Source organism: Paramacrobiotus metropolitanus, unplaced genomic scaffold (genome assembly GCF_019649055.1).
Source record: "Paramacrobiotus metropolitanus isolate TYO unplaced genomic scaffold, Prichtersi_v1.0 Parri_scaffold0000158, whole genome shotgun sequence".
Lineage (NCBI taxonomy): Eukaryota > Metazoa > Tardigrada > Eutardigrada > Parachela > Macrobiotidae > Paramacrobiotus > Paramacrobiotus metropolitanus.
This window is the reverse complement of record NW_026570378.1, coordinates 66,333-82,475: the sequence shown is the minus strand read 5'-3', so window position 1 is coordinate 82,475 and position 16,143 is coordinate 66,333. Positions and strand designations below refer to the sequence as shown.

Here is a 16,143-nt window from a genome sequence, read left to right as displayed (position 1 = left end):
GTGTTATGCGTTGCTTGAAGTGATCCAAGAGCCAGATTGTGTAACGCGGGGAGAAAATTGTGGTAATCTGAACAGTTATGCTCATATCAACACACAATTAATTACGGCAGGATACACTACCAAAAGAAGCGAATTTTACGGTTACGTTGTGTGAGCAGCACTGGTTAACGTTGGATCTCATGTTTGCATCGTCAAACCGGATTAATTTTTGTGGCATGTATACGTAAATTTGTACATACCAACCCCCTCGTGACACTGCAGCAATAATAACCAGCCGATAGACCCAATATTCAGCCAGGCAACGCCGATAAACGTTATCATATTAGGATTCGTACCGAGCGGGCTTGCTTTTCTACTATTATTCTATCTTTCTTGGAATATCTATGTCCTACAATTTACAAACATAATTTACGCGCAAGTCGTAACAAGCGACTTACTAACTTTTAGTTTTTATAATAAGAGCGCGGCGTAGTCGCTGCAGTGTCGTCTGCGTAGTCGTCGGAAACAACAATTGTTTGCCCGAGAAACTCAAGATTGTGGAGCTGGAAAATTGTTACATCGTGCTCTCGAGGCGACAAACAAAAGTTTAGATTATCGGTGAAGGCTTATTAAATTTTGTAGCGCCTCGCTGCGGTGAGTAGAAGCAATGAAGTTTACGAATAAGTTACCGCACTGACTTTTTTTGCTTTAATTTCCAGTCTCACTTACCAGTTAAGTACCATCCCTGTATTTAAGCTACAAACGACCCACATTGTTCATTAACCGCTCAAGGTAAACACTTGAGCCGCCGTAAATGGATTCCAACGTAACAACAGCTCAGAATCTGTCGGGCTTCTCGATGCCCCACATGAATACCACACAGCATGTTCCACCGCCGTCCAACGCATCGCTTGGGCATGCGTTATTAAACAGTCTCACTAGCACCGGGATCCTGGCCGTCATGTGCAACATCGTAGCGCTGCTCTTGACGCTGACCAAAGCATCATTGCGAACACCGTTCAACATGTACATTGTGGCCTTGATGTGCAGTAATGTAGTGTTTGTGAGTACGGATCGTACGCTACTCGCCCTTGCGGATATTTACGGAACATTGTGGCTGGGTAATTCCCTGTGCACCGTGCGCCTTTATTCTTTATACATGCTAGCCCCTTTGGTTTACAACCTTCACTGGGTGATCACACTGAATCGCACCTGGGCATTGTTCGGGCCCATCTCTTACCGTGCCCGCCATAATCGCACTACTGCTGGCATCTTGTGCGGCGCTGTGGTGTTTTATGTGCATATTTTCATGCTGCCGCAACTGATACGCGATCACCTGTACTACCGTTTACCACTGGAAAAAGGATGTCGGCTCAATACCGACCGCCAGTTTGTTCTGAATTATTTTACATCTATTTTGATATACGACGTACCTTGTGTGGGCGTTACTGTCGTCTATCCACCTCTACTGTGGAAAATGCTGTCCCGACGACGGATGAGAAGGGTTAATAATCCAGAACGACGTCGGCCCGACGGGAGACAGGAAGCTATCCACCGTCCGTTCATACTGCTGACGCTGTATACATTCAGTACCATGGTGTCTTGGATGCCGATTATGTGCTTTTATACTATTGCCAGTAATTTTCCCACTGTTAAGTTGAGCCCAACCTTTTACCAAGCCGCGTCCAATCTGTATAACGTGGAATCTATTTTGGATCCGCTTTTTTTCTGTCTTACCATTGGCGGTGTACGGAATTATGTTCGTCGATTCTGCAGCAGAACGAATAATAACGAAGTCGGGACATCTAGCGACAGGGCTCAGCTGCCAGCCGCCGCTACGGAAAGCGCAAAGACTCCGAACGCCATTCCAAATGTTGCCGTCGTAATCTGATACACTGTGCACTCGTAACTACTGTACTTTTGCGTTCTGTACTGTATTCGCCAGTTTTTACTGTTACGGTAGAAACGGTTTTGCTATGGTCATGTTAAACATAAGAAACGGTTACGGCTTTGGCGTTCCGTTTGGAGCGTCGTAGTCACCGGTCCCATGCATGCAAATAGCAACGAGCAACATATTTCAGCTGAAATATGACGATGGCGAAGATGTACAGAAACATGAGTTCGTAATCCCAGTCTGTTTCCAAGGTGGTCGACGGTGTGGAGCCGTTTTCCAATGATTGCGTTGGATCGCCATGTATGCTACATACACATGTACGACACCGGTGAACGTCGCCGACCATAGCAAAACATGGACGGCCTAAAGATATAATGCACACTCTGTACATTACTTTACATTACACATGCATAACCTTACATCGCTCCGTACATTATTGTACATCATAACGAAGCTTCCGTTAGGTATCAAACTTATTTGGTTGTATAGACCCAAATGCTAGCGTTAAGTATTTTCTTGTCCACAAGGAAACAAAAGGTTGAAACGGGATGATCGCAGCCTGCTCAATCGACTGCGCACCACGAACGAGGTTGCGTTCATAGTGTGCTAACTAACAAAGCTAACAAAGCTCGAAGAGTACGGAGCAGTTCTACGACCATACTCGCTTACCATATTCTGCGTTGACCAGACGCTCTGAGGGAAGCTATCCATCTAATTTGTCCCTAGGATCAGGCAGACCATTAAAATGTACGTGTAAGATTATCATCCTATCATAGGATTCCTATGGTATACCAACCTTTCTTTCCATGGGCGTCACAAACATATGGGTGTAATAAACGGATTTGTAAAAAACATAATAATAATTACAATTTTTTCGGCGATTCTCGTAACGACATTAAATTTTCACTATGTCATATTCGCAGTCTGAGATAAACGAAACATCTTGTAATTACGGTAAATTACCTTCCGTCTCCAAACATTTTTCTTGTACTGAAGCGCTTGTAGCCGACAGGAAGGTGGTTGGTGTATGTTCAGTGAAATCGCATCCACCTTTCTGCCGAAGGTCGGCAGAATGGTGGATGAGCCATCCGGCATCCACCAATCTGCGGGGGGACATCTACATTTTCTTAAAGGTAATCCATCCACCTTTCCGCCGAAAATCGGCAGGTTGGTGGACGAGTTTTTACTTACAGAATTAATAACAGTTACCATAAATGTACGTTTTAGTCCCTTGGTCTGCACGCATCTCCGTACCAGCACTCAATGTAGCCGCGCGACCAGATTGCACCACAGAGTCTGGTATACGGAAATCATCGCACACGCTCGTCGCAATCATTGCAATCTCGTCGCGCGCCTACAGTACACTACAGTAATTACAGTAATTAACTGCACTGTGGGCAACTAAAACTAAAACTTCGATTAAAAACATTTATTTTAACCGGCGATTTTTATCTGTGTGGAGCAGATTCTGTTTTTATATGTCCAATGCAATCCTTAAAAAGTGGATCGAAAAATCAAGAAATCACTTTCGACAATCAAGTTTCAATAATTTCTAATTTATTATAAGTTTCTAATGCATCGCCGACATCAGACAGTCTCGACTCTCGATCGCTATGTAACCAGGACATGGAAAATCATTCCACCGTTCTTCCACTGGATGACATGTAGTTTTCCCCAGAATTTGGCTCGTATAGTTCTTGGAATTTTGGGTAACGGTTTATTAGATTTGAGATTTCCGAATTTTAATAAGCTGCAAAATCGTCTTGATAACTTCGAGCGGAAAATCTTTGCTTTTGTAAGTTCTGTGATTTTGTCCGGCACTGGGTCGCCGTTAGGAAAGGATAACCCGATTGTGCCGATAAAATTCTGGTCGTGGCGAAGTTATTGATAATCATTATGGAAAATTCATTATTCGGTTGCTTATTTTGAACTGGATATCCAAAAAGTGGAAGGGGAAAGTAAAACTGCTTCATACCGAAGAAAATCGTCAGTTGAAATAATTTCGTGCTTTTATATTTTGCACGCAGCATTCTCTTTCAAGAGATCCACCAATTTCCGGAGCATCCACCAATTTCCGGCCGACCTTCGGCAGGTGGATAACCTTTACAAAAAAGGTGGAGATTCGTCCTTCAACCTGCGGCCCTTTGGTAAAAAGGTGGATACGATTTCATTGAACATCCAACATCCACCCGTCCACCTTCCTGCCGGCTACAAGCGCTGAACAACAGAATAATTTTGCAGGTTAATTTCTTTTGCCTAGGTAGAGCAGCGACTTCGTACTTACTCTGCTTCCTACTTACAATCATACTCTAGCCAGTGAAAAGTGAATACACACTGGTCAGAGCTGTACTGTACAATGTACGTAGTATCTCGGCAAACTATCATAATTTTGGGCATCATTTTAATAACATTGACATTTTCGTTTGCCTCCATTCACCGGCATTGCTGCATTAGAGACGTAAGCAATCAAAATTACCCCGTGGTTTCTAAAATCGATAATAGAAGTTAGCGATTTATTGTTAACTTAGGTTAATGCAGTCAAGAGAAACGCCGGTCTCCTTCTAGAAGGCTGATTTATCCGTAGAGCCATTACTTAACACCTGTGCTCCGTCCAACCCACACCCTCCCGTTATGGCTTCTCTTTCGATGCCATTAAGCCCAGAAGTCAGCACAGAAGGCTGCCACCACCAACACGCTCGTTACCATCGAAGTGATCGCCGAGGTCACCGTGGCCGCCGAGGAGACCTCCCATGCCCTGTCGTCCAGGTGTTGTGTGTACAGTATATAGCACACGTGCACCGTTAATGGTGCAGCGGCTGCCGGTTGATTGCAACTGAGCCATGAAAAAGCTCCTCTTAATTATGTAGAAAAATTATAACATACTGAAATGTTGGTTTTGGAAATGTTGGTTTTTAGTTGAAAAATGGCATGGGGGGAAAATTTCTGATGATGACTTACACTCGAATGAGATGGGGCTTGAGTAGTATGAATACTAACTGCATTCGTCAGCTGAAAAATGCCATCCTGATTTAATAAATATAAGTACTAGTAACGGTTCAAATTATTCAACAACGAGGCTGGGGGCTTACATTTGCACTAAACATTAACTTCCTAAATACCCAAAATACAGATGTCAACATTGATGCTTTTGATATTAATTTTTAGCTGTCAAGTAGGGTATTAGCGCTCGCCACTATTTCGATCGCTTATCAAAGCATGTACGCGTATATGTAAAATGATGGCTTTCAGCGTTCTAAAAGAGATGGACCAAAATTTCATTGATAACTGAAACAGCTGAGACCTTTTCATTCAAAAAATTCGAGACCTTATCCTGCCTAAGCAACAATGCTTTTCCTATGGAGACAGCAAAATACTCGACCCACGCACACCACAAAGTTGAACTACGCTAGTTGAACTGGTGTTGGTCAAATCACGGCTGCACAAACAGGGAAGCAGGGTTCTAGCTATGACTGTTCCGCAAAAAATTTAATGCATTTTTAGGATTTATTTCACTGCTTAATAATTCAGTAAACAGTACGTGACACTACATTCGATTTAACTAATAAAAAAGATAGATACTAGTAGATGGTATTGATTTAGCTCACCGGCCAAGACTGAATGCTGATTAAAAATCAGACAGATAGACAGTTATATATTTAAATTATATACATTTTTTGGTTTGATTTTATGAGATAAAAGTTACCCACCTAGGAATCGAATCCAGGACATACAATCTAAAGCCAGACGTACTACCACCAGGCTAGGCAATTAACATTAAATATTTGATTGTTATTATAGCAACTACAGTAGCCAAACTCCAGTAAATGAGACTTTAACCCTAAGTTGATAACCTTTAGGTGTTTAGGCTATTGGAAAATTTTTTTGTTTAATTTTGAAAATTATATACTTTTTTTGGTTTGATTTTATGAGATAAAAGTTACCCACCTAGGAATCGAATCCAGGACATACAATCTAAAGCCAGACGTGCTACCACCAGGCTAGGCAATTAACATTAAATATTTGATTATTATTATAGCAACTACAGTAGCCAAACTCCAGTAAAGGAGACTTTAACCCTAAGGTGAAAACCTTTAGGTGTTTAGGCTATTGGAAAATTTTTTTGTTTAATTTTGAAAATTATATACATTTTTTGGTTTGATTTTATGAGATAAAAGTTACCCACCTAGGAACCGAATCCAGGACATACAATCTAAAGCCAGACGTATTACCACCAGGCTAGGCAATTAACATTAAATATTTGATTATTATTATAGCAAGTTAGCAACTACATATCGAAATTGCCGGAAGTATAAGCTGATTGTGCCGTAAATCGTCCCGATCGGTAATGGCGGGCTGTGAAAAGCCGAAGTTTATGAGCGCAGTTTATGGCACTGTTATACAGAGTACCTGTTTACTTTTTACGGAACGTTAAGTGTTGCCTTTGTGCTGTTCTACGCGCTGTTTTACGTTTTGATGACTCTAAGTGTAGGGTGTGCGCATACGGTCGTGAAGAACGTTTTCCTGCTTTATGTAAAGAATGCTTCGCTGCTTTGCCGAGATTCCGACTGGCGCGAACCTTTTTCAATGGTGCGGTCAATTACCTTTTCACGTTGACGGTATGAAATGCGCAAACCCCAATCCCATTGCAATCCCGTCCTAGTTTCACCCAAAGATTAGGTCGCTATGTCGGTAGCATTCAAATGCTCCGCTGGATGCGGTTGGTCGCAAAAATTAAAACTGCTCTGCATCTCGATCAAGGTTTATGTATACCGGCTTTTTTGATAATATGGCGGCTGTTAATAAGTTGTTGTTTTGTTGTTGATTTCTTTTTTGACATGATCGATGTCGCGATTATTCATATTGTACGACCTCGTCAGAGCATTAAATTTTGTGCTCTGTTATGTCTTTCGCCCACATAATGATATTACTACCTCTGTAGTCTTCACAAGAACCCCTCAAATCGAGCTGCTTAATCAGCTCTCCGCAAGGGACGAAATGGCCCGGTGCATATAGGCTGGATTTAACTGGAACAAGAAATAACAAAAGACACAAGGTCTTATACAGGCCAGAATGATCAGATTACGAAGCGAGAAGCAGGGTCGCGAAATCAGGTTCCATATCAAGTAGTTTTTTATCTTTATTGCAACACTAACTTTGCTCGGCCGTTCATAGAAAGAATGATACAGTGTATATTCTAATGGTCGGGCTCACGAGTAAAGTCTATGTAGATGGACAAAAGAAATGTACTCGCTTATGCTGGCTAGCAGAGAGCCTCAGAGACGGACCAATAATATCATAACGTAACAGCACTTTTTATACTTTATCATCATTACCCTTGCATACGCCGAGGACAATCGTACGCGATATAAAACTTTTCAAATCCCGTACTTAACACCGGTGCAGCGTCCAGCCCACACTTTTCCGCAATGTTGTCTCTTTCGAAACCGTTCACTTTCAGTTTGTCGGCAATATTCTTCATGTTTCTACAAACACGAGACAACGAGATTGTATGTATGAGAAGGAGTTCTTATTTACTCATTGAAATAAGGTGACTATAATTTATGTTGATCACGTACGTGCAAAGTTGTGAATAAAAGGCATCCCGTGACTGATTCTCGGTTCCCTGGGGCTCGAATTCGATGACATCTGCCATGCTTTTTCTTCGTACGCATTCCTGCACAGCGAAAAACTGTAGGGCGTCTACCGATTCGCATAAATTCCCCAGAGCGGTATATGATTCGCCTTGAGCCGATTTGTCGCGAAAGGTGGTGGCAGTTGATATGTGCTGACAATTAGAAATCATATCGCGAACACAAGATCCCGCTCCTTTGGCATTTCTGAAATTGTCAAATTACTGTTACAAAACATTAATAAATATTTACTTAACAGTACGGTGTAAACTCGCGACTTGGTTTTGTAGAAGATAAAAATTAATATCGTAATAAAGTGTTGTTTCGAAAGAACAGGATCAGCGAAAAATAAGATGTCATAATTGTCCTAAATGTGTTATAGTAACAATAAATGTAATAACAGGCATGATATCGGAACGTGTATAATAATGTTTAACTTTTTTAGCTGTTTGATATCGCTTACCGGCAGTACTCTTGCGTTAAGGGAGTGTACCGACTGATATCTTGGGCGGTTAGGGGCCAAGGTAGGTTTTGAATGAAATCGTCGCCGATGAGCCAATAATTCCAGTACTCTGTACACGACTCCTCTAGTGCCGCACAGTCCACGTCTCTGGATGAATTCTCTTGCCCGGATGGTGCGCACTGCACTGTGCAAACAACCAATAAAATAACAGAAAGCCACTTCATTATTATACCGTAGATGACTTATCTCATTATCTTTACAGCTAAAATAAAAAAGGCCGAGACACACTACAACAGCACTGCTAAATTCTGAATGTTTTGCGTTGAACGGTGTACAGCTAGTTTAACGGAGTTTTGTTGAAACAAGTTTCAACTGCTACTGTACCTACCCACCGCTACCGGCGTCTCATTTATGTAGTTCAGTTATTATCAGACGAAGGGGATCTCATGGTGAGGAAGTCGATAAAGAGAAAAATAGCTGCCGTATTGCGAAACGATCGGCTACCAGGTAAAGTTTAGTTCATCAAGAGAACGAAGCACGTGATTGCTGAGCGCCTATCAGGTGCACCATCTTTAAATTACTTATTTCTATACGGGAAAAGTGATTAACCTGAACATAAAACAAGATTCGTTAAACAGATAATGCTTATGGTTTAAGCGAACAAGTCCACTATCCTTACACTGTAGTCAGAACCGCGCAAGACTAAAATTCACAATTGGTCCGCATGTCCTCTTTTTAAGCTATTTTCGACTTTTTAAAATTTCATATTGTCAGACGTATTCTTTTTGTTTCTCCAAATGTAAGAGGCATTCAGTGATATTTCTTATAAATTAACAATAGTTTACGATTGGTGTAAAACTGATGCGATTTGCGCACGTGTTTGTAACTGACAACCTAAGTTGCAGGATGTGTTAGTCAACATCCACATATCACGAGTATATATACATATGTACATGCCCATGTACAGGCTGGCCTCTGGGATAAAAGTGCACACATTTGCTGTATTAAATAAAGCTAAGAAAGCTGCTGCAAATAAGCGAGTGTGTAGTACATATTGAAAAAATGTCAAAGTCGGTTTAAAACACTTACAATAGCTACAAGCCATAAAACACTTACAATAGCTACAAGCCATATGACACAAGATTAAAATAACGATATCCCGTAAAAAGTATGCATTATCAGCAGCAAAATTTGGACTTTCAAGAAAACGATCACTCACAGTCTAGGGTACGCTTCGAATCCCAAGCATATAATGCGTAAAATAAAACAGCGGAGCCAACGCTTGGACATCCCAACGGAAAGCGGGCTACATACAAAAACCTCATAAACCGCCTTTTTTTCTGGTTGTGGTATTTCACAGCTCCCTTGTTCTCGCGTGGAAGTTGACCGACAACTCCTACTGAGATCCAGTGAAACGGAAGACTTGGATAATAAATAAATACAGCGATTCGTAAACACGACTTTACGAGTATGCATCCTACCCGCCTGTTCGACCGACATAACTTGATCTAATAGTCTGGCATAGCTACGTAAGTTAACGAAGCCATAGAACGAATCTCCAACAAAAAGCTTACTTGACCTTAAGCTGCAAAACTCAGGAGGAAGGACCCTTTTATCTTAGTTTGTGGGAAAAAAACTGGAGAAGCGCAGTCAAGCTCCTTTCTAAGACAGTGTTAAGCTAGTTCGCGGCATTTTGGGCATTTGTATTGCAGTAAATCAATTGATTTCACCGAATGTGGAGATCTGTTCAGGCGGAGCCATCCGAACGTAGTCACGTACCGAATCATGGAAGCGGAATCATTAACAACGATTCACCACAGACTACAGAACAAAATGTATACTAAACTCAACAACCTTACTGTCTTTCAATTCGATCTTAAGTTATCTAGTACATATTTTCCCTACATGCATTTCATCAATACAATACAAGCCCTAGAAATATCCATATTACAACCAATATATCATCCCGCTTTGTTAATGTAATGCAGACAGGTCACTTATTTAATTATACGGTGCCAGCATTTTCGAATATATTCACGCAAGACATTATTAATTGTTCATTTATAAAACCACCTGCCGACAGAATTAACATAATAATTTGAAAACCAACACCTTTAACACAATCATGGTAAACAGGTAAAGTAACCTGAGGGAATGTTCATGCGAACGTGTTTCCTAAGTTCCTAACAACCAGTCTGCGCGAAGTACATCTCCAGCATGTCCCCATCCTTGAAGTCAATATCCGAAACCAGTGTGTCGCTTGCCAAACGCCGACCATCAAATACAATTATCTGTTGGTGAATGGGGACCTCAAGGCGACGTCCAAGTACGGCTTTAACTTGCTCAATGTTAGCCGATTCCAGGACTCTCAATTCAAGCTGATTACCGTCCTGAAGAATAACGGGAACTGTGGTGTACTCGCATTCCACCTTAACGACGCCGTCGGTCACCACGCTGACCAGCGACCCAACTGGCTCAAACACATCGTCCAGCGTTGGATCCATAGAAATCTGATCAAAATCCTTCTTAAACTGCTCAACCATCGTTGCTGGCAGCAGCATATCCCGCAGCGCAAACATGAAACCCAGTAATACCATTTTCACGCCAGTCTGGGCTTCATTCGCAATGTAATCGCGTCGGATAAACTGCATCAGCTTGTCAACAGGGATCGAGTGCAAATTGAAACCCGGCTCACAGAAACGCTCCAGGAGCGCTAGCTGCGTTCGCAGTTTCCTTGACGGGATGTTCCAGTCGCTGGCCAATGCCATCAATTCATACAGAAACAACGGTGTGGTTCGGTCAAAATCCAACGGCAGATAATCGGTCGCCGCCTTTACCACGTTCAACAGAGCCACCACCGCTTCCTTACTGACATCCATCTCGTACGTGCTCACATGCCCCGCCATCTTCGGACCAAATATCATGCGGGTCTCGGGGGTAATGCTTACCAGGAACTGACGATCCACTTTCATGTTGGAACGCCCGAACTTCAAGGCGACATTGTCGTTGCCGTTCAGTGCGGCAAAATCATCCAGGGCCGCACCCACTTCACTATGCGGCAAAGCGATTCGTAACTGTTTGAGTTGTTCGCGGATGAGCAGTCGCAGCGGCACGCGCAACGTGATGTAGCAGTATCCCCGCCGAAAGATGCCCAGCTCTTGACAGCACTCGGAGTAAGTGTGGCCGCGGATGTTCATCAGTGTGTCGTTGATCAGATATAAATTACTGGCACCTTCGGCTGACTGGTCCATTTTGATGGTGGGACTGCCGTTGGAGGCCGGATTGATGAAGGATAACTGGACAGACTCCACGAAACAACCCGGTGGGATGCTCTGCAGCTGTACGCTGGCGCGCCACGGAACTTCGAAACCATGCTTACGAGCGGCACCTGATGAATGCCGGCGGGTAGAGTCCAGTTTCCGCTCAACTGAAAAACCACACAAAATTAGATAAACTTTACAGTAAACATAAATTTCGCGCTACATCGACTCACTGTTCTGCATTTTTACATGGATGCCCGTTTCAAAACCGAACCTACAAAACTGCTTGCATGTCTTCACAAAAAGCATTACACTGTAGTTGCATGTCATTATTATGCAAGCTTAGGTTGCCTACCTAGCGTTTTATCAATCATACTACCTGCAAAAATTTTTTAAAAACTACACATTTCGCTGAGTAGTAGGAACTTTGAATAAACAGATACAAATGCAACGGCGGAGCTTCGACCGGCGGTGGAGTGTGATAAAATAAATCGAAGGACTGCTGACAAGGACTCTAATCCCGGTCCCACTGATAAAGATTTCACAGCATAATGTTAATTATAAACTTTCTGATTTCGTATGAATGTGCTACTGAATAACAAACTACTAGTAGTCTTCCGATTAAGACACTCGTATGCTAATATCCGAATACATTTTGCTTCCTTGCTATAAGGCTACTTACAGTATGCTTGAAGAGCCACTCTACTTTCTATCCACGCAGGCACAGGCAGCATCTCCTCTCCCGTGACCACCATCCGCACCTGCTCCAATTTCCCCGAGCCGTAATTATTCATCTGGAGGCTCTGGATATCTTTGATGTCTTTCTCAAAGGTATACATGGCGCAACAGGTTATGAGGAGTCCTTGGCTTTTCTTCGATTCCATGACTTGCTTCTGAACATTCTTCAGCCTATTCACAAACTGGTCTTCCATTGCGGCGATCTTATCCATAAAACCCATGGTCACTGATGTTTCAGGCGGGGTTTCCAAACGGGTTCGCTTCCGTTTCTGGCCTACAATAGCAAATGAACATTAACTTCACGACATGGCCCATTGTCTTCCAAGTTTTCGCTGGAAAGGAACGTAAAAGTACGATAGTCATGCAGTCGCGTGACGGCGTGAGCACTTCTAGGTCCTTTCTGTTAATGTCTCACCATTAATGGCTGTATTGGACACATGGCCTCTGTTCATTTGCACTTCTTTTCAAAACTGAATTACTGACGTATTAAGAGCGACTGGTGATTACTAATCAGTAAAAGTTAAATGAAGACTAAAAATACACAGTACACACACGCCTTCGGTTAGTATTGTAAGACCATGGAGATAGAATCTGATCAACATTCATAAACGTAAGCACTCAGCGCATACGTAAGCACTCAGGCATACAAAAGTCAAAATATTATTATGAAAAAGTGAAAAACAAAATTTGCAGAATTACTTCAAGAGAAGGCCGTCGCGAGCTCGGAGGGTGGGGGTGGGGTCAAGTGCCCTTTTCTCTCGCGACGTCCCTGCTGCAATGGACGGTCGACTCGCTAGGCGAATAACAATGGACGTCCACGGTCCATCCACTGATGCAACCCCAGGGCCAACGCGAGGGGGCGCCTCCCGGGAAAAAGTGTGAAAATTCCTATACAAAATTTACAAAAATCGGGACTGGCGCATTTGGCGCCATAATTCGCCCTCGGGGAGAACAATAGCGTCCTCCTCCCGAAAAGCTCGCGACGGCCCTGTGCAACCCTACGGATTTGTTAAATCGTCCGTGTGACAGATTTTCTCGATTTTTGAATTAACTAGCGAAGACATTTTTCTGCTCTCTTTCGGTCCTCGCTTTTAAAATTTCGCAGTAACTGAAACTGCTATATTGTAATTTGTAAGTAGATTCGCCTGAAATCTGAGACCCACCCTACTGAGTAGGTCTCCATTTTCGGTACTAATACTAACTTTCTTGGAACGTTTCGAATTACCATAGCCATTAGGCCCATTACACTAAAAATGAAAGGTTACACTGGCGATTAGCATTCCGTTCAGTTGACGGTTCAGCCCGGAACATGACCGCTTTTGCAGTGTCTATGTCGCAGCATTTAGAGCAGTTGAGCAAAAGCTCGCAGAGCATGGAACATTTTATTTCCGGTTTGCGACCCTGGTTGCCGATTATATTCCAAGGCAACTTGATGCTAGAGCCTCTGAAACCGATTTTGTGAATAATTAAAGGTAGTCTGTGTATATTTACGAACTCAGTACTTTTGTGTACGAGTAATGGACTTTTTTCACGTTTCCGGGTCAGAATTTTTCAATCTTGCCAGTGGCAGGAGAGACTGATTTATGTTCGTGGCATTTAGAGCATTAATTGTACTTGAACATCCATCTCAAAATACTTTTTTCAAGTTGCTTAAGGTTTCCGTAATATTTATGTAACAAAAATGTACTTTAAATTTTAAAAAAATGCGAAGCGCTTCCTACTTCCTAGTTTAAAATCCGCGAAACAGAATATTTGAAACAAACAAATTACCCGTGCATGCAGTTAACGCCCGTGCAGAAATTCCGTACCCGCAGCCGACACCCGTGCGGACACCAAAAGGTCATCCGTGCAGCCAACACCCGTGTTTGCCCGTGCACGCAGCCACAATGTTTTTATTTTATCAGTTGCATGAGAAAATGCATTGGCTTTTAACTCTGTCTTCCTGTTTCCCCTACAGAGTCAGAGTTGCCTGATATCAGTCACCACCAATTATTAACCAAAGCACCGGGATTTTATGTGTTTTTGTTATGACTCTGGTGCCGCATTAACGGTGAACTGATGCAGATGTACTTAACAGGTCCAACCGTCGATGCTATCAAAACGGAGCTATTAGAGCACTTTAACTCGAACTGCTTATTTAGCTCTTCGAAAGAAGAAACAACTGAGTACAAACATGATGAAAGGAAAAGCACCAAACAATCTCAATTACGGATTTAGGAATCGAGAAGTGAGGTCATGAGATACGACTGTACTAGGAAAGAATGACAGATTCCGCTGGCCGGACATAGGGGCCAAAACTGAATTCGAATCAGAAACTGAAAGGGTAGCGTCCATCAGAATGCAATAAGCGATCTTTCTAACAATATCTACTCTAATTTACTGTTGTCCTTGCACACGTCGAGGGCATTCGTAAGCGATGTAAAACTTCTCAAATCCCGTGCTCAACAACGGTGCAGCGTCCAATCCACACTTTTCCGTTACGTTGCTTCTGTCTTCGCCGTTCACTTTCAGTTTGTCAGCAACATTCTTCATGTTTCTGCAAATACGGGAATAAAATTCCTATTTGGTCATTGAAGTTGAAATAAAGAATATACTGTTTGTTGACTTTCGTACGGACTGCATTATACGTCGCTCGCAAATTTTGAACAAGGTTATTGAGGCCTCAATCATTCTGTTAAGAATTGTACGTTCAGTTTGATGTTGCACTCAAAAACATCGCTGTTAAGATTGCACGAGGAGTATCTTTTGGAAAACTTAATCAAGGTCTCACGATGGGCCTACTTAGCATTACGTACGTGCAAAGTTGTAAGTTTTCGGCATCCCTTGAATGATTCGCGATTCCGTCAGCCTCGAAATCGATTATGTCTGACATGTTCATCCTGCGTACGCAATCCTGCACAGCGAAAAAATGAAGCACATCGACCGATTCACATAATTTTCCCAGAGCAGCATATGTTTCACCTTGCTTTAATGTTTGGAGCATCACATCGTTGTCCGATAACATGTGCCGACACTTCGAGGTCATATCGAGCATACAAGATCCCGATTCTTTCGCATTACTGAAATAGTCAGCTGCAGTTATAAAATGTAAAAATACATAGTCAAATCTTACGGCCTATTGTAATAAGAATTACCATCATTAAATTAGCTTTTCAAGAGAAAAGAAACAGCGAAACCCAAAAGCGCATGATGGTGACAATGTGCATACGAGGGGATGTCAGTTGCGCATTAATATTTAATAATCCATGTACTTGCTGCCGCTGGCTGGAGTCAGCAGCTGGAGCAGGACGGTGTTCTTTATGTACATGGTTCCTATTTACACCAGATTTAGCCATATGTATTGCGCAACGTCATACTCCAGCCGGCTGAAGGCAGCAAGTACAGGGATTATTGAAATGCGCTACTGACATCCCTTCTTATCCTGTAGATGAACTGTACCATAATATGCCTGTACGAGGAGACTCACCGGCAGTACTCTTGTATTAAAGAACTGTATTGACTGATGTCGTGGGCGGTAAGGGGCCATGGTAAATTGTCAACAAAATCATCTCCGGTGAGCCAATAACTAGTACGCTCAGTACACAACTCCTCTAAAGCCGTACAGTTGAAATCCGTGGGTGTATCGTTTTGTACTGATGGTGCGCCCTGTACTGTGCAAATAAGCAGTAAAACCACGGAAAGCCACATTATTAGTACAAATCGAAAATATATATATATAACTACTAACAGTCGAGAAAACTGCAACCACACTGCAAAATTATGATCGATTTGCGTTCAACGGGGTGTACGTATGGCTTGTTGAACGCAATTTGCCGTAAAACTGAATCGTGCAGCTGCTTTTTCTGTCTGCTCCAGGCTTCGATACCGGTTTCGAATTTATGACATTGTAGTTCAGTTAATTATCACACCGTTGTGATCTTGTTAATAAGAAGGAAAGTGTGGCAACTCGCAAGGAGAAATACAATTATCGTATTATGAAACTATGGACTGCCGGTTAAAGTTGAGTCCATCAACTGGCACAGCATTTTTAACGACAGACCGTCACTTTACCAACAGGGTGCAGGTATACCGTTTTACTATCCTTACACAGTAATATGATTAAACTGACAATGAGCCAAAACCGATATTCCGCAAATTTACGGTTTGGGCTATGTACAACATTAGCAGTACTTGTAGAGT

The 16,143-nt window shown here is 42.4% G+C and overlaps 2 protein-coding genes and 1 long non-coding RNA gene across 3 annotated transcripts; all 3 read right to left on the bottom strand.

Annotated features, from left to right (window-relative positions):
* Nucleotides 1–6,985: 6,985 nt before the first annotated feature.
* Nucleotides 6,986–8,369, bottom strand: LOC129599949 (uncharacterized). Its single transcript, XM_055498315.1, has 3 exons — nt 7,967–8,369; nt 7,450–7,710; nt 6,986–7,356 (listed from the first exon to the last, which is right to left on the bottom strand). Exons 1-3 carry the CDS (start codon nt 8,188–8,190, stop codon nt 7,203–7,205), a joined length of 639 nt encoding a protein of 212 aa, XP_055354290.1. The 5' UTR covers nt 8,191–8,369; the 3' UTR covers nt 6,986–7,202.
* Nucleotides 8,370–9,958: 1,589 nt separating this feature from the next.
* Nucleotides 9,959–12,520, bottom strand: LOC129599960 (uncharacterized). The gene is made up of 3 exons (XM_055498328.1): nt 12,380–12,520; nt 11,909–12,238; nt 9,959–11,393 (listed from the first exon to the last, which is right to left on the bottom strand). The coding sequence occupies exons 1-3, from the start codon at nt 12,414–12,416 to the stop codon at nt 10,150–10,152; spliced, it is 1,611 nt and encodes a 536-aa protein (XP_055354303.1). The 5' UTR covers nt 12,417–12,520; the 3' UTR covers nt 9,959–10,149.
* A 1,497-nt stretch (nt 12,521–14,017) lies between these two features.
* On the bottom strand, nt 14,018–15,826 carry LOC129599956 (uncharacterized). The gene is made up of 4 exons (XR_008691988.1): nt 15,431–15,826; nt 14,926–15,023; nt 14,760–14,857; nt 14,018–14,500 (listed from the first exon to the last, which is right to left on the bottom strand). It is a non-coding gene; the product is annotated as an uncharacterized LOC129599956 (long non-coding RNA).
* Nucleotides 15,827–16,143: the final 317 nt, after the last annotated feature.

Excerpts from the sequence above, each read along its gene's own strand:
- LOC129599960 (XM_055498328.1), bottom strand. The coding sequence starts at position 12,416 with ATGAACAGAGGCCATGTGTCCAATACAGCCATTAATG. Across the intron at positions 12,239-12,379 it reads GTCCAATACAGCCATTAATG|GCCAGAAACGGAAGCGAACC; the intron begins GTGAGACATTAA and ends TTGCTATTGTAG. Across the intron at positions 11,394-11,908 it reads AGTGGCTCTTCAAGCATACT|TTGAGCGGAAACTGGACTCT; the intron begins GTAAGTAGCCTT and ends GTGGTTTTTCAG.
- LOC129599949 (XM_055498315.1), bottom strand. The coding sequence starts at position 8,190 with ATGAAGTGGCTTTCTGTTATTTTATTGGTTGTTTGCACAGTGCAGTGC. Across the intron at positions 7,711-7,966 it reads TTAACGCAAGAGTACTGCCG|AAATGCCAAAGGAGCGGGAT; the intron begins GTAAGCGATATC and ends TGACAATTTCAG. Across the intron at positions 7,357-7,449 it reads TTTTATTCACAACTTTGCAC|AAACATGAAGAATATTGCCG; the intron begins GTACGTGATCAA and ends TCGTGTTTGTAG.